Source organism: Sparus aurata, chromosome 5 (assembly GCF_900880675.1).
Source record: "Sparus aurata chromosome 5, fSpaAur1.1, whole genome shotgun sequence".
Lineage (NCBI taxonomy): Eukaryota > Metazoa > Chordata > Actinopteri > Spariformes > Sparidae > Sparus > Sparus aurata.
In genome coordinates, this window is record NC_044191.1 from 25,197,853 (window position 1) to 25,221,332 (window position 23,480).

A 23,480-nucleotide genomic window follows, 5' to 3' on the forward strand; every position below is an offset into this window, starting at 1 on the left:
TCTTTTAACAAATATGTTGTTTAATATGCATTTTTATATACAACACGATTTCACATATTTGTCCGTCTCACCTGGTTGTCTAACTGTCTAAGCGAATATTTATCAGGGAACTCTACATTTATATCAGCTCTGATTCAATTTTGCCACTACTTTTTATTCCAGAAGCACATGACTTTATTTCAACTCATAATTTGACGGACACAGGTTTGAGAATTTAAAATGCGGGAGCCCTGTGACGCTATATGAACCGGAAATGGTCGTGTAGATGACTTTATGTGGCTTGACTGAAGGATGCAAGAAGCCACGTCACGTTACAAGTTGCCATCTAGAGGTTGAATCAGTGATGTCTGCCTGAGTTATTTCCCCATCAAATCAATTTAAGTTGTTTTTTTTTTTGTTTTTTTGTTTTGTTTTTTTGCAGTATCCATTCACACAAAGTTTCAAATAGTATTAAGTTGCTTTATTTTTTTACTCTTGTGCACATGTGAATATTTGAGACTGACAGACTCCACAGGCTTTAAATTGTAATATACATGTATTTTCAGTAAGTTTAACTTTTAACCTTTTGATCTATTTTCATTAATTTCTTTACTTTTATTACTATTAATTCAAAGAAGTAGATTTTTTTAAAGAAACCTCGTTATATTCAGCTGCAATCTGCTTTGGTACAAAATCTAGTGATTACAACCACTTAATTCAAAAGGTTGATCTTTAAATCCTATTCTCAGCCAGTTACAAAATCACACACAGTGGGAGCTTTTCACTGAGACAGAGTACAGCTTTATTAAAGTCAAACTTCAGGCATGTCTGAACTCTTCAAACTCAACTTTAGAATGAAAAAGGACAGAATCAATATTCTCAAATAAAAAGACAGTCATGTACAAAAAGAGTGTCGTCTCAACAGTCACACACATTTAGAAGCAGAATTGTACAGGCAAAAATAGCACGCCACAGTAACATGAGTCTATGCAAGTTCAATGCAAACTATTTACAAGTTCCTCAACAATATGCAGTATGCAGTAACACAGGTTGAACAGTAATCAACATGGTATTTTGTGTTCATCCACGTTTAATTGAAGCAACACCAAGAGAGATAGATATGACCCCAGTTAGAGTTACTGTAAGTAAGTTTACTACAAGTAAAAAGAGATGAGTGCTTATGAAGGTGGATTTATTTATTTATTCCAACACTATTTCTCCTCTGACAGCATGACAATTAAAACTAATGACAGTCGGCAACATTGCACAAAAACCAAATGACATCACAGTGAACTGAAACATACCCTTTTGACAAAGAAGGGGGTGGTCGATACTAAATTTAAGTGTATAAGAAAAATATTAATAATAAACAAATTCCTGGACACATGAAAATCTTCCTCAGGCGTATTTAAGGGTCACTTAACTGAGAACAAACATGCTGTCTCTTGAAAAAAAAAAAAAAAAAATGTGGGCACTACAATGAGAGCAAACAAACAAAACATACACATCAGGTAGTAATTTAAGTATATGGCATGATGCAGGCTGGGACACTTAAATTAGGCAAACGTAATACTGCTGCTGTTTCAGCAGAGGAGGGCAGAAGAGGACAAACTGGCACAAAATAATTCATGATCATGCGATCTGCAGGTGCAAAAAAATAAAGGCTGTTTGGTTTTGCACAATCTCTGTGCAAAATGGTTAAAATAAAAATAAAAAAGGAGCACAATCCAAACAAAACATTGGCATTTAAATCAGGCATTTAAAAACTCTCCAACTGAATACAGATGTGGATTAAACCAGTGTCTGATGTTGGAAGCATGCATTTCAGCTGAACAGTCACCATGAAAAGAAGAAAAAAGGCTGTAAGACCAGTTAGATAATCACAAGTCATCAGTCAGACATTTTTTTTTCCTAAAGCCACAAACACAAAATTCAAGGAATCTTCTGTCTGATAATCACACATGTATGAATCCTGTGTAAAAAAAAACAAAAAAAAAAACATTAATAAATACAAAAAAAAATAAAGAAAATTCAAGTTTAGACACACAGACTATGTAAGTAAAAGTGCCATAATGATGCACCTACCTGATATTGAACAAGTACTGAAGTGGCCTACTTCTTACAGTTATCTACTGAACAGAAATGCATCTCTGAATGCGTAGAGGTTAGCAAATTTGGGGGCAGTGATGAGGAAATCTGCACATTTAGTCGGTTTTCTTGGAAAGGTTTCCAAAAAAGGGTCAATAATAAGAGAAAGAAAAAGGAGAAGACTTGTTGAATGCAGAAAAGGGAGAACATTAAAAAGTTTGTGCACAAATCCAATCACATGTCTGTAAAGTGTTATGTGCTTATATTTAGCATATTTAACTCTATCTCCACTTAAAAAAACATTTGCTTTACTTAATGTTTGTCCTACGTTGCAGATTGATCCACTAAAGCAGGAAACATCTTGTGTTCAGCGGTTATCCTTTTGAAAGAATAATTGCATATTTATGTTGTTGTTTTTTTCACTTTTATGGTGGGAAAACCATATCAGACACAAAACTATTATTCTACACAGATTATATTTGTGTGGTAAAATCATGACTATAATTTGCTCACTTTTCTGCACCCAATGACTCCTCTCTTCTTCTTTGAATTCTCAAGTAATTTACCATATCTGGTCTATGCATTCAAAGTGACCCAAAAAAATTTAAATGATTTGGACACATTGGCACCTTGTGGTTTGATTATAAACAGAAACCAAACTTAAAAAACAAACAAAAAAAAAAACACAATTTCATGGCAGATAATATAAGGGTAACCAGGGTACAGGGGGAAAATTACAAGCAAAATGCTGAGACGTGACAACAGATAAACTTCCATCTGTGATGATCTCTTGAGTCCGGACTTTTAAAAAAAAAAAAAAAAAAAAAAGCACAAAAACTGCTCTGAAACCGAAACTTTACATTCCTATATTAAACTGGTTCACACTGCTGTCAACACCAATTACAGTGAGTCACGATACAGGTCTATGAGCAGCGGCTGTTACCAAATGTGGAATCATTACACCAAATGTATCTTTAAAAAAACAAAAAAAATGTATGCAATGACTAGATACAGATATATTATGTAAAACTCCCCATGTTTTTTTAAATAGTCTATTTCACTTACACCGTGGGGGAGAGGGAGACAAATTACTGCACTGGTGTTTGAAAAAGAAACTGGTATAAAATGTGGTGCAATAAATACAAAAAATTTAGATTTGACAGATGAGCGATTAAAAACACTGTACAGAAGTTTGTATTTGTACATTATACTGAACTGGGACTGTTGTTATACCTTTACGTCTTTATATAAAGCCCAGCCTTGAGAATGTTCTCCAGGTGGAAAACGAAGACGTACCTCTCAAGGACACAGAGGACTTTTTTGTACAAAGCCGGGCTGGCAGTCATTCCTACTTGTGCCGAATAACCCCCCCCCAAAAAAACAACAGCATTTTGGCCACACTTTCCTCGAAAAAACATCCAAACCCACGACCAGTACTCTCCACGTTTTAGACAGAGGAAAGAAGTTACAACACAGTTAAATTCCGATGTTACTACAAGAAGAAGAGGTATCCATTTTGAAACACTTGTCTTATGTTCTTTTTATATACATTTCTGTATATGCATGACCTAGCTAAATAGTGTAGCGACAAGCTGTGTAAAAGTGCTTTTCAGAAAAGTTTGGCAAAAAAAAAAAAAAAACGGGAAAAAAAAAAAAAGAAAAAACGGAAAAAAAACTAAACAAAAACAAAACAAGCATTGAAGCAGTCACAGTACACGACTTTACTGAAATGAACTGCATCTGGGCAGTAGTTTCTACAGCCAGAATCAAACTTAAGGCCAATCAACAATACTTTAAGACAGCACCAGTGATCACAAGCTGAGCCCCTCCATCTACAATACAAATAACAGTAACTGCTCGGAGGAAGTGTGAGAACAGAACTTCATCAAAAAAGAAAATAAAAAGGATCTGTCTTGTTGTTTAAAAAAGCGTTTTCCTTCTACCAGGAACAACCAGAGAGGCGAGGCTCCGTCTCTCCTGATCTTTAATTACTTTACAATAGTATGAGCCAATTATGTACACAATGGCAAGTGAGACTGGCAATATGAAAATCACAAGTACTTCTGTAATGTCATACCATTACACTATATACCATTATATTTCACCTTATAGGACTATTTTCACAAGGAGGTCTGCGTAATGCTTAACACCTAAACAAACAAACATAATACACCACTCACTGAGATGAAGTGAGAGAATCTGTCTGTAAACATTAACAAACATAGATACTGTATATAATTATATTCATCCATACCCATAAGTATATTAAAACCATGTCTAAGGAAGGTTGGAATGTAGTGTGGTCCTGAAAAAAATTGCACAAAATCGGTCATCCACCCCACCTCCTTTCCTGCAAGGAGAAGAAGAAGAGATAAATACGATGACAGATCACGTTTGGAGTGATGATCTGCTGCGGAGGAGAAGAAAAGGGCTGGCTCGTCTCCGTAGAGCCATCCTGTGTGTGATGCCGACCGCAGCGTACAGCAGGTAAACAAGGAGAGGAGCAGCGTGGTTGTGGAGAGGTCCAGCTTTCAATCTTCTACTCCTCTTCTCTTCTACCTCTCCCCTCCACCTCACTCGTCAAGGTTCTTCAAAGTGCCGGTAACTGACGATGTGACAACACTTAAAATTTCAACAGCTGTAAAACTGACAAAAAGAAACATTATGAGGTGGTGGTCTGGGCCCTCCGATGGGCACAGACGAGCGGTAGAGAGTGTTAGAGGTGGTGTTTTATGGCAAGAGAGGAGGGAAAACAGCGCACAATGATGCCTGGACACTTCCCCTGCGGACGCTCCAGTCCAGTCTCGCCACAAACAGCATCGAGGTGTTCTTCGGTGCGTCTTGTGTCTGAAGGGGGACCGTCGCACTGGTCAAAAAGCACTGTATTCCCTTTTGTAGAGCTGCTTCAGATCAGAGGTGGATCGAACAAGAACGCACTTCACAGGGAATGAGGTATTCAGGGGAGCTGTGGTTTCACTCTGTGGCTGGCTTACCCGGCTCTGGCTCCAGCTCCTCTTTAACCCGGACTGGGCTCAGGGCGGAGTGGCGTAGCTGGGTCGAGCTGGAGTTGGAGTCCAGGGGACTGACTGGGTTGTGACTGGAGCAACAGGGGCGACCTTCGAGGGAGGAGGGAGTGAGCGCCCCCACCTCATGCTCGCGGCAGAATGAGCGAGGGCAGAAGTCACAGAGGGACGAGGCCGGGACACCACAAACGCTGCAGTCGTGCCACGGACATTCCCAACGTCCTGCAGACGAAAACGAGAAAGAAATGGTTTCAAAGCTGCTATGGCTCTCAAGATAAATCTGTGTGAGATGATTAACAGGATATGAAAGCACAAAATACATACAGTACTTTTTCAGACACACACATACTCAAACTCATTTGGTCATTACCGTATGGCGGCTTGGTAAGGTTGAGACAGAGCAGGTGATATGCTTTCGGACAGTCCTTTCGGTCACACATCACCAGCTCGCCTCCCTCTCCGCAGCAAAAACAGAAGTATTCGTGCGCGTGTTTGCCCTCCAGCCGCAGCTTCCGCTTCTTCGGCTTCAGCTTCGCATTCCTGGCCTTCTCCTCTTTCTCCATCACCACAGCGCTCTGGAGGAAACATTAGAAAAAGATAAAAATGGCATCAACACTCTTTTCAGAAGTCGGAAAAACTGGATTCAGGATGATGAGGAGAGGTAAATGTCCTTACTGTCGGCTGCACCCCGAGGAAGCCAGAGCAGTTGTCTGATCCACAGTTACAAGTTGTTCTCCTGTTGCCTACACAGTGCATGTTGTAGTTGAACGTCAGCTCTGTGTCTGCAGGGACAAGATGCACATCAAATGGATCATCAATGTCACTCTCAGTGCACAAAACATACATGTAGGAATTTGACAGAATATACGTCAACTCACCAGCCTCGATATCACAGAGAGCAAAGAGCCCGATGCGGACGTCTCCGTTAACTGTCCACTTCTGCGTTTCACAATTCGGGCTGCAGCTGTGGTTTATAAACCGAGACGAGTTGCCTTTCGGGCCAGCGTCAATCACACGATCCTATAAGGGAGAGATGGACATTAAGACACCAGGGCTCAAGAAAAACTAGGTGGAGGACTCCACACTGAACAATGTTTCAGTATCACTGATGTTACCTTGGTGAGGGTGAGCATGTAGAAGTTGGACACGTGATTTTCTTGTGCACGTTTGATTCGTTGCTGGCACTCCTCTGAGTCTATTACCTCTCCCACATACTCTGTCACAAAGTCACCCTTGAGGAAATAAAAACATTACATTTTTACATTGTTATATGGATCTCACTGACAACTAAAACAAAAACTACACAACTAGTGAGAACAGTGGGAATCAATGTTAAGGACATCTATGCACTATTCCCTGACAAATTAATGAAAAAGGTTGAAAAAATGTTCTGGATCTGTCCATTTATCCAGAGCCACACCAAAAGTTAATGGGTCTATTCTGGACCAAATCATCCAGAGGATCGTTCTTGGCACCGTTTAGTATTCCATTTGACATCGAAGGTTGATTCTGATAGCAATTTGACTTTTAAAAGTCTGTTTTGTAAATATTATTACACTGTATGAGCTGATTAACACACAAGTTTGATGATCTGGCTATCCATGATTTAGGATTGCACATTCAGCTCGACACTCACCTTCCGGAGGACCTGGTTGGTCTTGAGGCCCCAACCACGGTCGTCTGTCTTTACCACTTCTGTCTCTGCATACAGCCGCTTGGAGAAGCACTGGTTCTCACAGCTGTCCCCTGCAGGACACACCTGAAAACAACAAAATAAAAGTTCAGAGGTGACATCTCTGATGACAGTCAGACCAGGTTTATTGTTCAAGAAATGAGCAAAATAGATAACAATACACAGACCTGTGGGTGACACTCGTACTGCAGCATGCGATTGAGACACTGGGAATTGAGGCTGCACGGATGGTCATCTGACGGTCTGCAGTTGCATCGCTGGATTTCTGACAAGTCAGCTACATGCATCTGTACCTTCCCCACTGGTTTGTTGGACTGATACAGGAAAACAACAAAAGCATGTATAAAAACACCGAACACTTATTGAATAGAACTTCATCAAAGACAATTTTTGGGGTATTTGTCTTACATGAGATATTAAAATCACATTACCTTGATAAATTTGTAGGGTGGAGGTTTGCGGGAGTTGCGTTCCTGCTCTAGAGCCTCCCTGCTCTCCCTCTGTGCCTTAAGCTCCTGGAACCGCCGGGCTGCTTCTTCCAGGGCTAAAACATACCAAAACTACCTCAGAAGCTTATCTTTCCTACAGCTTTAAATGATTAATTCACAATGGATTTAGTAGGAGGAAATTTTGTAGGAAGAAATTACCTTTTTTGAAGGTTTTGTTGATGTTGATTTGACCCGTGACAAAGTTCTTGTCGTTCTCCACATAGGGGAAGACGCGGCCCTGGTTGATCCAGTAGTAGTCATGGGAGCCAAAGAAGAAGACGGGGAAGTCACCAATATCGTGGCGGAGGCTCTGAATGTTGGATGGCACCAACCGAGGGTTGCAGATCTCTGCTGGCCACCACCTGCAAAACGGACGGGACAGGGACATTGTTTAATGAGAAGAGGAGAGAGTGGTAAAAATAAATGATAAAACATGTGACCTTAAGTTTTTAAAGGCCTGAGGGTAGTGTCACACCTGCACCAAACTATTCAAACATTACTTCTCATTCTTTCTTTTGTATGAATGATCATTTTTAAGAATTGTTTTCAGTCAACAGAAAATTCTTCCCTAAAGCTTGTGTGTAATTATGTCTGCAGAACTCTGACCTATAAATATCTACATGTTTAAATTGAAATGCTGTTTATTGTCACATGAAACATTTTCCTAAATTAAAGGGGCATTATTTTTTACCCCTACTATTTTTCAAACAAGTACCATGCCAGCAGACTATAAACAGCGGCATAAATATTAAAGAGGCTCACAGTCAGTGAGAGACAGGAAATCACCACTGCTGTGCCAGGCTCAATGTTTCCTGAATACCTGCATCTATAATGTCACACACTGTCTGTGGAGTGCAAAGCAGATTTGTTGCTCTGGACTTAAAGGATGAGACTGATGATATTCAATTTTTTTTTGAATGTTAACTTATCCTGTAAAAATTCCAAAACCAACAACACGTTAGTAGACTGGACTCTCCTCATTACATGCTTTGGAGCTTTCACTGGCACAGGGTTGTCTACCACATCGCGATTTCCTTTAAAAAAACATTTCAAAAACGGATCCATTTTGTGTCACCACATCCGCAGGAACAATAGCTAGCTGACAGCTACAAATCACTTGTGTCCATTTCTTGGTTTGTCAGCAGGATTACACAAAAACTATTCAATGGATTTGCACAACATTTGGAAGGACACCATTAACTTTTGGTTCAGATTCCGATGTTGGGACAGATCCAACTGGGATTTTTTTTTCCTCAATTGAAAATATCCAGCTTTGTAAATTCTAAAAAAATGTTTTTATTTGAATCCGACTATTTGGCAACTCAACTCCCTGGCCCACTAGATGGCACTCTGAGCCTTTCAAGCTTTCTAGTGAATTTTGACAGCAGCAGGATGGTGGACAGTATGTGGGATTGAGTCAAAATAATCTACATGTTCATTATGGTACAAGAACATGTCATCCAGTGCATCACTGTGGCTAAATGATATGTTTACAATAGTTCTTGGACAACAATGGAGCTCTATAGTACAGAGGAATGAGCAGAATTTGTCAACACAGGAAACCGCTTGTCGGATTAATTCATTGCTGGTTTTGGTCTTTCCATTACATTTTTTATCATAAAAAAAATAGAGAACATCACCAGACTTACCCTTTAAATGCAACTGTAGCATAAACTAAAAGTTACTCAAGCCTCAGCAGTCTGTAATCAGTGCTCTCTGCGTACCTGTAGTTGCCCAGTTTGACCCAGACAATTTGTTTGTAGTGAGGTTTCTTCCCTGCCCTGCAATCACTGCAGGACCACGCCCCCTCCGGCATCTCCATCTCCAGACACTCCGGGTGGAAGGAAGCCGGGCATGAGTCGCAGCACAGCAACTTGCCTCCTACATTTGTATGGATATATATGTGTGTGTGTGTGTGTGTGTGTGTGTGTGTGTGTGTGTGTGTGTGTGTGTGTGTGTGTGTGTGTGTGCGTGTGTGTGCATGCGTTGTGGGAAAATTGGTATGCAAAGAGAGGAGGAGTGTATGATTAGGTGATGCACCTTAAAACCTGGACAAACTCTGAATCTCATTTGCAGACAAGCCTAAAAAGAAAACAGCAATGCTACAAAGCCTATGAATAAAGAACCAAGTCAGGGTTTACAAAAATCTAGTGTGAAATGGAAACAGTGTCCTTGTCGGGAGAACAACTCCCATAATAAAATTTGGCCATTATTTTAAAATAAAAAGTAAGTCTTGGAGCTTTTTAGCTTGAGTGAAGGCTCCTGTGACAGTCATGCTGTGTGACAAAGATTAAATGGTTGGAAACCCCTGCAATGGATTTTGAGGTAGGTTACAACTATAATTGTGGGAGTAACAGCGTGTCTGGCAATCAGATTCAGAGCAATGTACCAAGACCAGTCTATGGGAAACACATGCGGCAGCACAGAAATAAAATCAGCCAGCAAGTTAACAGTTAATCAGGGTTATACTTAAATAGATTATTGGGCAAAAAAGCAGGCATGCAGTCCTGCCAGTAAAGCAAACTTTACCCATCACACATATCGCATCCTGCACAGACCAACTTGAATGGAATCATATCGCATTGTTTGCTGTATTTCAATTTGCAAAATGATTTTCTTTTAAAAGTGAAATCTTAATTATACTCAAATCTAGTCCTGATTGGGATTATATTCCATCCAAGGCAGGTCAAAGCTCCAGAAAATGAGGTGAGCCAAAATTTAATTTTATCTGAAAATTTCGGTGAAAAAATAAAACTTGGTTGCAATCAGTGTAAGAGGGTTTGAGGCTGGAGAAGGCCTTTCAAATCAACAACAAGCCCAGAGTGCTGAAGCAGAGAAGCAGTGCGCCTCCAGCAGTGATAAGCTCCACATACCACAGAAAGAACCTGAACTAATCCAGAGCGCCCTGCATCAGGGCATCATACAGGGGAGGTTTGATGACCAATTATATTTTCCCTGCAGAGAAATGTTATTCTTTGAAAAATTAAATAACTTTAATGCAGAGATATATACCCAGATTGACTGTTCATGCGCAGCACGAACCAATCACACAGCGGGCCTCATGCAAAAACCAAATACTTTTCTTGGGCCATACAGATCTGTTGTAGCTGTCATATACAGAGACCAAATCATCATACTTTACCAATTTTCTGAAGATTTTATTGGCATATTTTGGAAAAATCCTCCATTGACTGCCTCCCATCTTGAAAGTTCACCGCAAAATAAAAAATAAAAATCATTTACATATTTTGCCCCTTACCTGTAGTGCTATTTATCCATCTAAATTGTTCAGGTGTGAGTTGATTTGATTAAGACCGTCATGACTTCTGGAATAAGACAGAGCATGAAGACATCTATATGGTCTCCAAAACTCAGCAATTAACACCAAAACGATTTAGATGGAAAAATGACACTACAACTAAGAGGGGGAATACGTATTTTTGATTTTAGGGTGAACATGCATTAAGTCATCTGTTAATTTGAAAAATATTTTAATGTCGACACCACTCACTCTTTAAATGGAGGTTTAGTCTTGACTCTGGGGCCACATATACTGTGATTAAAACTCTAAACTCAAGTCTTACTTCCGATGCCACATCACATTCAACCCCAACAGAGGTAGGAAACCTATGACCACTTGTTGTCACATGACCCATGTCCTGTATTCAGGTCTTGTGATGACTCCTGGGCAAGTTCCAAATGCTGAAGAAGGCCATATGGCTGGGATATAACTCAGTAAGTGAACTTTGAATTAAGAGTTTTCTTTTTTTACCCCAACAGTCGTTATTCGTTTCTGTCGCAGTACAGCACTGCTCTGATAAAATGTCTTGGCTGTATAACTATTTTATAATTTCAAGTCCAGGTCTTCCAGCACCAGCATTGACATGGCTAAATGTTTTCTGTTTTTGTTTGCTGATTTCTGACAGTTTCTCTTTTTTATTTTTGAATGAAAGTTGCCCACAAATGAAGCAGAGCAGATGGCCGTTTATAGCAATTTAGGGACGTCAATTATGTGAATTATATATGATAATTCAGTGTATAGGTGACATCCTAGAGCAACAGGCCTTTCAAAGCAGACATTTTAGCTTGTCGTAGTAGGAAAACACAGCTGTTATTAACATCATTAATGATGACTCTGTCCTGTTCAGGTGTCCCAGTGAACTATGACAGTGTGACAGTGAGCCTGCATGCACAATACAAGGACCCTGAAACTGAAGAAGCCATCTTCAATAAACTTATTTACACCTGTGATTTTCCTACTGTGACTTGTCAAAATGTCTGTTAAAAAAGGCAACAGTTTTTGTTTGGTAAATCTGACTCCTCAAACAAGGAGAGGTCTGAGATAAGAATACGGATATTGTTCTTGCATGAGGCCCACTGTTATCTGTTAATGTGTTAGGGAACTTGGCTGAGGTTACTTTGCACCATTCTGCATTAAAATTAACTGGAACCAGTTAATTCATTGTGCACCTCAAGGCTTTGAAATGAAAGATGCGTACAAAAAGGGTAAACTAAATCAGAAGAGGAGCAGGCACATCACAAACACAGACCAGTGGGACAAAGGAGAAAGAGAAAAACTGTGCAGTTACCTTTCCCAACATTCTTTTTGGTAGCTGACGAAGGAGAGGGAATCATAGGTAATTTCAACTCAGCACGATTTGACTCAGTCAGAAGGTAGTGGGACTTATAGGCATATGAACTTAATATGGTGTCAGTAAGGTCTTGCACTAACAGCCCTACACAAGACACACAGGAAGAGACGGGGGTGAGCCGCAGTCAAACTCGAAGAATTACCCAAAAAAATCACAAAAAGAAGATAAAGAAAAAACACTCTCGCAACAGTCTCTCGCACACACAAGCACGCACAGAAGAAACAAGTAAAACAAGGTTTGTCCCGACAGAAAGAGGCGAAACAGTGCACTCAACTTGTTGGTTTAACAGGCAGAACAGATCTAAACTGGTTCAACGTCACAAAATAAGTCCTGTTTCCAGGTGAGCTGGGATTCTTTTTGGTGGAGTGCAGTGTAACAGCCTGGATCAGCCATTGTATTAGTATCGTGATGGAAAAACAAACATTACATTTCACAGCTCTGCTATTTATGAACAATGCCAAACATGAAACATGGAATATTAAAAAGACTTTAAAAACACTTTATATTGGGGAACACAGATTAACCATTAACTAAATTCTTACTAGCATGCGCATTAGTCACAGAATGGCTATTCAAGTCATTGAGTAATTCTTTGAACCCAATAACTGAAACTGCTCAAGTGAAAAATAAAGACATATACAAAAAAAATGGCTAAATAAATGCCAAGTGTAAATGGTTGTCCAAATAAGTCTGAATCAATTTTTCTAATGCTCCTGATTCTAAATTGATGTCTTGCTCTTAACTAAGTCACCACTAATTTGTCACTTAATCTATAAGTGAACAAGCCTATTGAGGGAGCAGTCTAACTCAAGGGCCTGGTAGTTGTAGAATATCATGCAGAATAAGACATTTATAGGTGATTTATAATGTCTAATAACGAGCCAATATGCTACTAATAAACAGGGTAGTAAGCATCTAGTCAATGGTTAATATGTGTTCCCTAATTTAAAGTGTTAAAACATTAAATATCTAAACTAAGTTAAGATATTTTATGTTTAGTTCAGTTTGCAGCAACATGGTTTTACTCCAAAAAAAAAAAACTACAGTCATGGAGGATGGTCATGTCTTGTTGAATCTCCAATGGGAAGTTGAAGTGAGAACAGCTGATCTTGTGGTTTGTCACAAGACAGAAATCAGCCAATGGTATCAAAAATGGTCATGTGTGGCTCACATCTGTCTGCTCCGTCTGTTCAGGGCCACTGATGGTTCATGGCTGTGAGAGAGGAAGGATGTTAGTGTGTACAGGTGTGAAAGCTTACCTCTGGCACACAGAAAGCACCAGCCCACGTTGACGGGGGAGCTGAGGAGCCCGTTCCTCTTGGCGCTGCCGTGGCTGCTGCAGATCATGATGTGATGGGTGAGGACAACACTGCCTGCTGCTACACAGCTGTCTCCTGTGTGATAGGCCACCGGGCAGCGGATACAACGCATCAGACGACCTGGACATGAAGCAGAGGAGAGGGGAAGAAGATTCTTGTCAACTGCTCATATCATGTAGCTATGATGCAGTACAGCACATGCAGAGCTGTGAAAGAATGCAGTGTTTTTATAATTATTTAGGTCAGATTCCTTTATGGGTTCCAGCTGTAATTAAGGGAGTCACATAAAAAATATGAATACTTCGTACTTTTTTTGGCATCTCAGACAATTAACAGTTCAATCTACAGTTGTATAATGAAAAATTTTCTCCTTGCTTCATGGTGCTGTACAACACAAAATGCAAACATTCATCCACACTTGATGTGTTGGATCAGTAGTTCCGGTCATAAGATAAGTCTGGTTGGCCTTGAAATGTTTAATGGGGTTGAAAAAGAAGAGCAAACTAAGTTCTGCCTGTAAGTATGCACTTATTTCTTGGACATTTCTCATACCCTCGTTTTTGTATGGAATATTCAAACAGTTCTTGGTTTGGAATCACTTTTATCGACATTATAGACACCTCTATTCTCCTATTCCTATTCTCTACAACTATTGGGATTGGATGTGCAACTGACTCTACACATTAATAACCAAGCACAGTATATTTCTACCATAATTCACTGCATTATGTTATTTCAGATTAGTCTTTTAGGTTTTATTCACTTTCTTTTTCCATCTTTTCTTAACTTTACACTTGTTTGCTATGCACATTTTTCATCATCACATCCAAGAGACATTTTGAAACCACAAGATGCTGAAACTTTTTTGCAAACAAAGATCATCCGTTCCCTTTCTCAGGTGGGATATTTCCAGCAGGATAATGCACCATGATGTAAATGTTTCCAGGAACATTGCTATTAAATTATAATGGTGTGCAGCCTCCAGGTGCCTCCCACCTCAAACCAAATGGAGCACCTTTGATTTAAGGTGGAACTGGGTGTTCTTGGCAAGACTCTGTGACCAAATATTGTGCAGAAACTGCAGCACAAAATTACCGACCAGGTAAAGGTGTACTGTTTTGTCAGTCCTCTCCTTCTCAGTCTAATTTTTGCCTCAAGGAAAGAAACAAACATGTTATGCCTCATTTCCTCTTCTTTTTTTCTTGCATTACCCTTTAGCAGACCCTTTCCCTCATTATTTGAGCTTTTTTTCTGTTGGTCCATGAAATTTGCTTCACAAAGGAACAGGCCTGCTCAACACAAAGGTCTTGAGAGTACATTGGGTGTCGGCAGGTTCCTTGCTACTCTTTAATATTGGTCACACCCACAAATGTCTTAGTAAAGCTGAGGGCTGAAATTCCCTATTTGAACCTGTTGCTGTGCATCATTGGAAGTGTTACATATTCATCTGTAAGTGCTAACAACTTCACTGGATATTCAATAAATCTATTTTTCACACATTTCTTCACATTTTGCTGATGTAACAGTGGCTCACTGTCGCATAGCTTCTGCTGCAAACTCAAGTAGGAAATCAGAGAAGAAGAAAAACAAAAACAGAAGTTGTGTTACCTTTACTGGCTCGTTGTAAGTCTCGCTCCAGGCAGCAGGTAGAGCAGCTGTGCTGTGGGCAGGAAAAGCCTCCGCCTGGACTGCTGGTGGCGCCTGGGAGTTTACGGACACAATCCTCGTGGTAGTAACAACCACATCCAGATACAGAGCAGCGCGTCACTTCCTGGCCTGCTGTTTTACAGCTAAAACAAGGGTGACTGCCTAAAAAAAAAAAAAAAAAAAAGGACATTTGTGGTCATAAAGAGTCATATGCGACAAAAGTACCCGTGAAGCTGTATTCTGATTCGCTTACCATTTCTACACTCCAGGCAGGTGAATCTGCCCTCAGGTAGGGATGTCAGACCAAGACACTCCAGATGAAACCGTCGGTTGCAGTCACCTTCACACACCACCAAACCCTCTCCATACACCTCACAGATCTACACACAGATGTATAGAATAACATATAACTCAATACCTGTAAGCCTTTGGGAGACAGTGAAACAGAGATGAATCATGAGCAGCACTGACCTGGCAGACGGTGTCTCTCTTGCCGGTGCTGCTGTCCTGACGGGACAAGCCAGAGTCCACAGACTGTGTATCTGAAGCGTCTGCATCTGCTGCTGCTGGACTATCAAGACTCTTCCCAAACAAACCCTGTGCGGGAAAAAAAGAACAAGCTTTTCAAAGTGTTTTATGCGAAGGAATCAAATGTAGCTGGAAGCACCATTTTTTCACCATTTATGCCTAAAAAACAACACCACCGTTCTTCCTTTGCAAGGAAAATAGTAAAAGTATATTCTGAGTTTGTATGTATGTTTATCTATATTTTGTGTGCGGGAGAAAAATGTTCCTTTTTATGTTCGTGGGGATATCTGCACGTTTTCCGAGCCTACCTGTGGGTCATTGAGGCCTCTAGAGTCAGAATCAGAGGTGTCTCTGTACTGAGAAGAAGCCATCTCCACATCTGTTGATGCTCTGCTTCGCTTCTTCAGGGGCTTGCAGGCATCGGAGATCTCACTGGCTCCTACAGGGACACAAATAAAATAGATGAATTTCATTTTTCTATAGATATAAGGATTTCTCACTGCAGAGGTTTACAGGAAGCATGAAAGAGGGATTGCCTACCTTTCTGTGACCCTGTCCTCAGTGTGGTCTCAGGAGCCATCTCTGCCTGTTAGGAGGTCAAACATGGAAGTGCAGGTTTGATTCAGGTACATTTGAGGAAATTTCCCACTAAGACCATGTTTAAAACCACCGTGATGCCAACATTGGTAGTGGACTACTGGTTTGAAGACTACAATTTCACATTAAGGTTATCGCCATCTTGTATTTTTTGGAAAGGGTGGAGCTAGGGAAGATCCTGATGACAATGAGGACATGCAGAGGATTCTCAGTCACAACACAATGTAGCCAAGCCTTAAAGTACACTCTCAATTATCACCTTTTAAAATCTAAATGGAATTATAATTTACTAAATAAATGTCATGCTGTTTTAGCGATGAGTTGAAACTAGCGATTGAGACCATAAACTCTGTAACAAGCAATTTACTGAGGTAGTACATGGAAAAAACGTGTATTGGAAACATGACCAGCTAAAATCGAACTGTGAACATTACAACTGTGCTGTTTTTGGTCTGATCATCTAGGGAGGACTGATACCTGTTCCTTTTTGGTTTTCTTCTTAGGGATTGGATCGCTGCCTCTCTCTGACTCAGACCTGCTCCTGACTGATCGCCGCTGCAGCTTCCTCTCCTGAGAACCTGAAAACACAGAGAAATACTGAGCTGCATCTCTTACTGACTTCACACGTCAAATATTCATCAAAACAAAACACCCTGCAGGTCTGTGTTTTACCAACCTTGTGGACTACTGTGGGGTGATCCGGGAGAGGAGGTCTGCTGCATTCCTCCTTCCTCGCTCCTCCGGCTTGCGGGGGAGCCTCTCCTCTCCTCTCCTTCTCCTTCTCCTTCTCCTTCCCCTTCCCCTTCTCCTTCCCTTCCCCTTCCCCTTCCCCCTCCCCCTCCCCATCCCCCTCCTCCTCCCCTTCATCCCCATCTTCCTCTTCCTCCTCAGGACTGGGCTCAGGTTTAGCTCTGCTGTCCTGTGTAAAGCATCAACATTAGTAATATTCTTACAGGATATATGTCATATAAACACTTCTCTGTCTGAGTCACACAAACCTCTGGGGAGCAGTATCCCAGGTCCGGCTGCCTGGCCTCTCTCTCCACTCTCTCCTCAGTCTCTTCTTCTTTGTCTTTTTTCGGAGATGGAGCTGCTTTCTTCTGCAGGAGAGGCCAATCACACTTTGTGATCTCCACATTCAGCCTTTTCATGGTGATGGAGAGAGGCAGCAGCTTCCTGGCAGCTGCTGTTTTCCAGGCCCTGACTGGTGGCGGAGAGTCCTGTCGTGTTCGTGCTTCACAACCAGCGTTCTGTTTCGGGGAGCTGGTCTTACGCTGGTCTCCTCTCTGGTTCTTCTCTTCATTTGAGGCCTGGGAGTTTGTGCTGTCTTCTGTGTTTGAAATACTACACTGTCTGCGTGGTAGCTGCCTCCGTGGAGGCTGCTCTCTGTCCGGTGACTTCACCCCTCCCTCTTCCTTCTTACCGACTGAGCCACTGGAGCGCCGGTTTCGTTTCTCAGGTCTGGCAATGGGTTTCTTGCAGGGAGGTGGTGCAGTAGGGTCTGGGTCAACGTAGATGAAGGTGTAGTTGTCAATTCGCTCCTGGCGTGACATCACAAAGGCGTCCTCGGCGTGACCAACACCCACTTCCCACTGAGAACGCTCTCGCTGAGGAATAGGCTTTAGAAGCTGGAGAAAAAATAATAATAAATACAGAACAACTGATGAACTTTATTCGTAAATAGAACCTGTCTAACTGGAGAACCGATACTATCAACATGGGCTTCGCCAAATATGTGGTACTGGCATCCCTGATGACTCAAAAAAGTACATGGGCTAAATTTAGAAACAGTTTAATCATTACCTCATTTAATAAAAAATGTATGCCCCCATAGATAAAAAAAAAAATCTGGTGGAGGTCTCTTAAAAATTTATGTATAAAGTTTATTATTGTCCGTTTCTGGTTCATGTCTTTCTCACAGCTCTTTTACAACTGCATTGAGGGATTCATTATTATATTATATTGTATACAAATATAGATATATTATATATAGGAATAGCAGCAAAAATAGCTACTCTATTCACCAAGAAAAGTGGACTCTTAATTGCATAAACTATAATTCTTGCATACATTTCAAACAAACTAGGTTAATTTCAAACATAAATCTTTGGTTAAATCATCATACATCACAATTACAGAAATTTTAGGATTCTTAGCATCTGGGGAAAAAAAAAACAACCCTCTATTTACAAAGTATTTATATTGTACCAGTCTAACAATATTTCTGTCATACATACTTTGTGTTTCTCCACAGGGTTTGTGGCCTTGCGTAGAGTCTCAGCCTGAAGGTCATCATACTGTTTCTTTCCTTGGTACATGACTATTCTCTTCTCATGGATCCATGCTCGCTCAGCAACACTACCAAAGAACTGGACGTGATACTCCCTGTGACCTGCACAAAGACAGAAAAAGAAAAGCAAGCTGTAGCATTTTTGTCCTTACACTTTCATACATTTGTGAAAGAAAACAGGTCGATTCAGAGTGCTATGAGCAATGTTTGGTGCACGTGTGCTCATACCTCTGGTGTTGATGCGCGTGTGGACCTTCATCTGCGGGTCAGAGGAGACCATGCAGGGCCACCAGGGGTAGGTTCCCACCTTAGACCACACCAGATCTCCTATCACAAACTCCTTACAGAAGCCCGTCTCTTGGATCACTGATGGATGGTGGACCTTCGGAACCTAAACATGAAGATGGACACGTGGTTTTATCACAATCTGCAGTGATCATTATGCAAAAATTTCTTCAAAGAGGGAGGTGTTGTGCTCTTGCCTTTGGTGTCTTTGGTTCAGTTTTGATAACAGACTTCTGAGGCTTCTCTGGCTGCACTGGGGGTGATTCTATTGGCTGGGGCTCGATGTGGATGTCCTCCGTCTGGCCCGTGGTACCTGCCTGTGTTTGGCTCTGCTCCAGGCTCTGTTCCTGGACCTGCAGCTGCAGCCTCGCACTCTTTTTCCTCTTCTCCTTCTTCCTCTCATGTCTGCGCTGTATCTGAGTGGCCTCGTTCTTCTGAGACTCCTTCTGAAACAAATACAAAAAAACGACATCAGTTGACTTTTTTCTTTTTTCTATAATAGTAACTCAAGTGCTGTTGAAAAGAAGATTAAAAGAAAACAGAGATGCACAAAGTGGAACAAGTCCATATGAATGTTATTTGGACAGATGTCATTTTTCTGTGCGTCATATATACACCATCACTTATTGTATGCAAGATATGCTGAAACATGTGGTCCATTAACAGATTCAAACAACAATGATTTTCTTAACCGATTAATCATTGAAGTAATTTTAAAAAGGAAAAATACCCAAAAATGCTGTTTGGAATAAATTTGCTGTTTTTCTTGTCTCTGAGCAACATCGCAAACATTTCAGTAGTTTGTTCTTGTTTATTTGGTCCATAATGAATAAACTTGAAATGATAAATGAAGTTGACTATTAATTTTTTGATGCAAGTTATCTTTGAACTCTGGCATAACAAATACTTCTAAAATAGAAAAAAACAAAACTCACAAGATGCAGCTGTAAAACTGGGTGAGGTGACTTAAAAAAACTGACGAAATGTTTTATTGATGATCAACTTACTGATTATGCTACTGATCATTTCAACTTTTAATGTCAATTACACGTTTATTAAATTGTATAACATATAGAATAACAACAACAATGAATTGATAACATATAACACTGTTCCATGACCATCCTGAGTAAATAAATAAGTAGCATCTTTGGAGTGAATAATCTGTGTGCTCGCGCGCGCATGTGTGTAGACATGAATGCATTACCTGCAGCTCTTGCAGCAGGTCTCCACACAGCGCAGATTCGAACAGCTCTTTTCCATTCTGATACGTCTTGATAATCTTCAGCTTGATCTCTGGAGAGCTGGTTTTCTTTAGCACCCCACTAGGCATGTTGGACGGGGTGTGAGAGGGCTGAGAAGACGGGGTACTGTCCACAAGGGAGGGGGGTGGACTGGAGGAGGGCAAGTGTAATGGGGGAGGAGGGGGGAGAGTGTGGGTCATGATGTGAGGTGTCTGGGGGAGGTGGTGCTGGGAGGGCAGCGGGGGCGGTGGCGGAGGACTCTGTGGATGCGGGTGGGTTTGTATGTGAGGTGGGTTCGAGTGGAAATGGTGCGCGTGGTGGTGATGGGGGTGATGGTGATGGGGGTGATGGTGGTGGTGGTGGAGGTGTGGGTGATGTGTGGGCAGAGGGGGAGACACAGGAGACAAAGGTCTCTCCTGGAGGCCTGGACCTCTCAGGACAGTCCCCTCTCCCGGCATGAGACCGTGCTCTCCGTAGCTCCGTATGGCCCCATAGCCATTAGCAGAGCCGTTGGGGAACTGCGAGTACATGGAGAACTTGGCCTGCGGTTCGTACATGCCCAGACCTGGCGGGTAGCCGTTGGAGACCTGCGACATATCCTCCGAAGCCGACGGCGGGTAAGAAAACTCTGCATCCAGGGCAGCATCATAGGAGGGTCCACCATCCTCTCCCGGGTCACTACCGGTGTCACAGGTGCCTTCCTGTCTGATGTTGGCTGAGTCAATGAGCTGAGGGGGTTGCTGAATTGTATTTCCCATGATCCCTTGCATGAAAGAGAAGGAGAAATCCATTGTTGGGCTCCTGCATCCTTAACTGTCTTTTTCTTTGACTGGACCTGTTGACGGAGATATATGCAACCAAATGAGGCACAAGTAAGCTCTGATTAAATCATTGTCAATTCTAAGACCTCTTTTATTATCCTCTATGAAGTCCTGTGGAACAAAACTACATAGAAAATGCAAATGTCAAATATATTCCTGATGTGGCCCTTTTTGGGCCCTGGTTGAACCCCCAGTTCCAGCCATTCTCTTGCCAAAATGCATCTTTCATGTTGAGGTGTCCATCAGGTACAATGAAAAACTGCAGCTCCATAATATTTTGTGCTTCTACTCTGGAATACCACCCTGACCCTGGTTTGCTGTGTGTCACAAAAATGTATTTAGGGATATCTTCCACATTGGCATAATGTTATATAATATAAACTAGATTTTGACACAGGGTGCATATGTACAATAAAGACAATGCCTAAAAATATCCTGCAACCCAGAAGGGATTACATACAAATGCAACATCCCTGATTTGATTCCAGCCTTAAACATTTGCTGGATGTCATATTCAATCTTTTCTGTATGCATCTACACTGTTTAATGCTCCTATAAATGCAAAAAAATAAATAAAAAATCTCAAGAATTAACCATAAAACCAAGTAGCTCTTCCTCCCATTGTTATTTTATCTAACATTGTGGTTTAGTTGTACATGTGTGGCAAACAACATAATTGCCAATCAGCTTTTTAAAGTGTAAGTGCTTTAAGTGCTTAGATATTATGCGACATGTAGAGATGTGCATTTCAAGCCAATGTACTTGGTCCTTCTTTTCAAATGTGGATCTTTGTTCAACCAAGTGTCTTTTGAGTTTTGGACTATTGGTCGGGCAAAAATAGCAATTTGGTGACTTTGGCAATCATGGGCCCCATATTCTAGACCAAATGATTAATCAATGTATTAAAAAAGAATCTGCAGATTAACCTACAGGGCTGTCTGAATGATAGATACCAGTGGACAATAAAGTGGACTTGCATGTGAACTCTGCAAAAAAAAAAAAAAAACCCAGGGCAAATCCTCAAACAAAATAACCATCAATTATCTTAAAACTTGCTCAGAGAACACAAAACAAACTCCAGGCAGCTTCCACTTATGACTGAGAACTTTTCAACTCTGATAGCCATTGATCATCTGTGTCGTGCCTCCTCTCAGGAGCTATAGATCATTTCTTATTTCATCAACACAAGCGCATGGGTGGCCTGCTCTCACAAACAAAACAAAGAGCAGCTACCAGAGTGTGATTTGCCCTCTTATACCTGACACTTTCAGCACTAATAGTGTTTGGTTCATCAGTTTCAGAGTACTGAGGCTTGTGTGCTCTCGGTGAAAACGACCGATTGAGGTTTAATTTGAGGACAGACTCGGGCTGCCCAGCGTTGGCAAAGGTGGATAACGGTGATGTAAACATCCATACGGTGTCAACTAACGGTCACTATCTATATATATAAACTCGTGATGCTATTTCGGGGTTCATATCAGCCGTGGTAAACATTAATACTGGGTTACAACTGTGTGGCCAGTTTAGAAAAACGACTGCGCACACCAAATTGTTTCACTGAATGATTTTATAGCTTTCTGCGCTGTTAGCCTAAAGCTACCTGGCATCAAAGCGGTTGTCTTTGAGAAGATTGTGGCCCGTTTTCAAACATTTACAACAACAAAAACCCAAAACACGACACGGGTACACAACCATGTCTCCTCTGGTGAACACGACTAAACATAACCAGTTAAGGTTTATTCGTTTGTGAGCATCACACATGGATCAAGAATGAAAAGGGGAAGCTAATGTTGGCTAGGCTAACATTCCATTGCCAATATGGCTGCCCTTGCCCCTTTAAATCAAATTGTCTGGCGTGATTATACCTCCATCACTGGCGGTTTGGGGAGAAATGTGGCTGAAAAATAAGCTAGCTGCGACCGAAAACGGGTCCGTGCGAAGACGGAGGAGGAGGGGGACAACAACATGCATCGACAGCGGCGGCGGCTAATGGCAAACACGCTTATCGCCAAAGAGGAGAGAGCAAAAGGAGCAGCACAGATTTTGATGCCGAGTCGAGAGATGCAAGGAAATAATAAATAAAAAAACAATGTCAATACCTGCAGCGTGTCCCATTCTAAACACATACACCAGCCAGCAACGTGTCCTCGTTTAATATATAAGAAAAAAAATGAAAAAAAAAATCCCGTAGTAAAGATAAAGCGCAGGCCTTTTTTCCTTTTTCGTTTTAACGCAATTCTCAACAGAGAGGAGGAGGAGGGGGTGTTACGCTATCTGGTCGCTGCCCAATCCCAATGCTTGGCTCTTCCTCAATGTAGGGGCAGGGGCATTTAGTGAGAACCCTGCTAAAGGCAGATATGTTCAATTCTCGCTCTCTCCCCCCGTCTCCGGCGTGTGCAGTCTTCTTAATGAAAAGAATCTCTAGCTCCCTCTCCCTCCGGTTCAACAAAAAGCACCCTCGCTTTCAGTCTCCGGGCCTGTGCTTCCAGCTTCAAGCGCCAAAACCACTGAGATACCAGGACTGGGAAGAAGGGATAAGAGGAGCACTCCGGGATGTGTAGTTCACTTCTGGTAGCTTTAACAGAAGAGAGTGTAGGGTGGGCGAAAAAAAGGAGTGGTAGATCAAAGGCATACACCTACACAGAAATGAAAAAAAGGGGAATTCATGTGTCATGTTTCATCTGAGGAGGATGGTGATGCACGAAAAAAAGTTTTTTTTTTTTTAAAAAACAACTTAAAAACAAGAGGTACTTTTTAATGGTGTCATTAACGTATTTCAAGATGTAGGTTGTGAAACAGTATTAAAAAACTGGTTTCTTTTTAAAA

The 23,480-nt window shown here is 41.3% G+C and overlaps 1 protein-coding gene across 1 annotated transcript; it reads right to left on the bottom strand.

The window, feature by feature from the left end:
* Positions 1 to 757: 757 nt before the first annotated feature.
* Positions 758 to 23,197, bottom strand: nsd3 (nuclear receptor binding SET domain protein 3). Its single transcript, XM_030418211.1, has 26 exons — positions 22,754 to 23,197; positions 19,797 to 20,668; positions 18,787 to 19,035; positions 18,533 to 18,695; positions 18,252 to 18,406; positions 17,013 to 17,642; positions 16,859 to 16,933; positions 16,691 to 16,781; positions 16,492 to 16,592; positions 15,958 to 16,003; positions 15,726 to 15,856; positions 15,361 to 15,486; positions 15,143 to 15,269; positions 14,851 to 15,051; positions 13,183 to 13,362; positions 11,861 to 12,007; positions 8,996 to 9,152; positions 7,431 to 7,633; positions 7,215 to 7,327; positions 6,951 to 7,097; positions 6,727 to 6,849; positions 6,206 to 6,322; positions 5,969 to 6,110; positions 5,766 to 5,872; positions 5,461 to 5,665; positions 758 to 5,312 (listed from the first exon to the last, which is right to left on the bottom strand). Exons 2-26 carry the CDS (start codon positions 20,622 to 20,624, stop codon positions 5,041 to 5,043), a joined length of 4,836 nt encoding a protein of 1,611 aa, XP_030274071.1. The 5' UTR covers positions 20,625 to 20,668; positions 22,754 to 23,197; the 3' UTR covers positions 758 to 5,040.
* Positions 23,198 to 23,480: the final 283 nt, after the last annotated feature.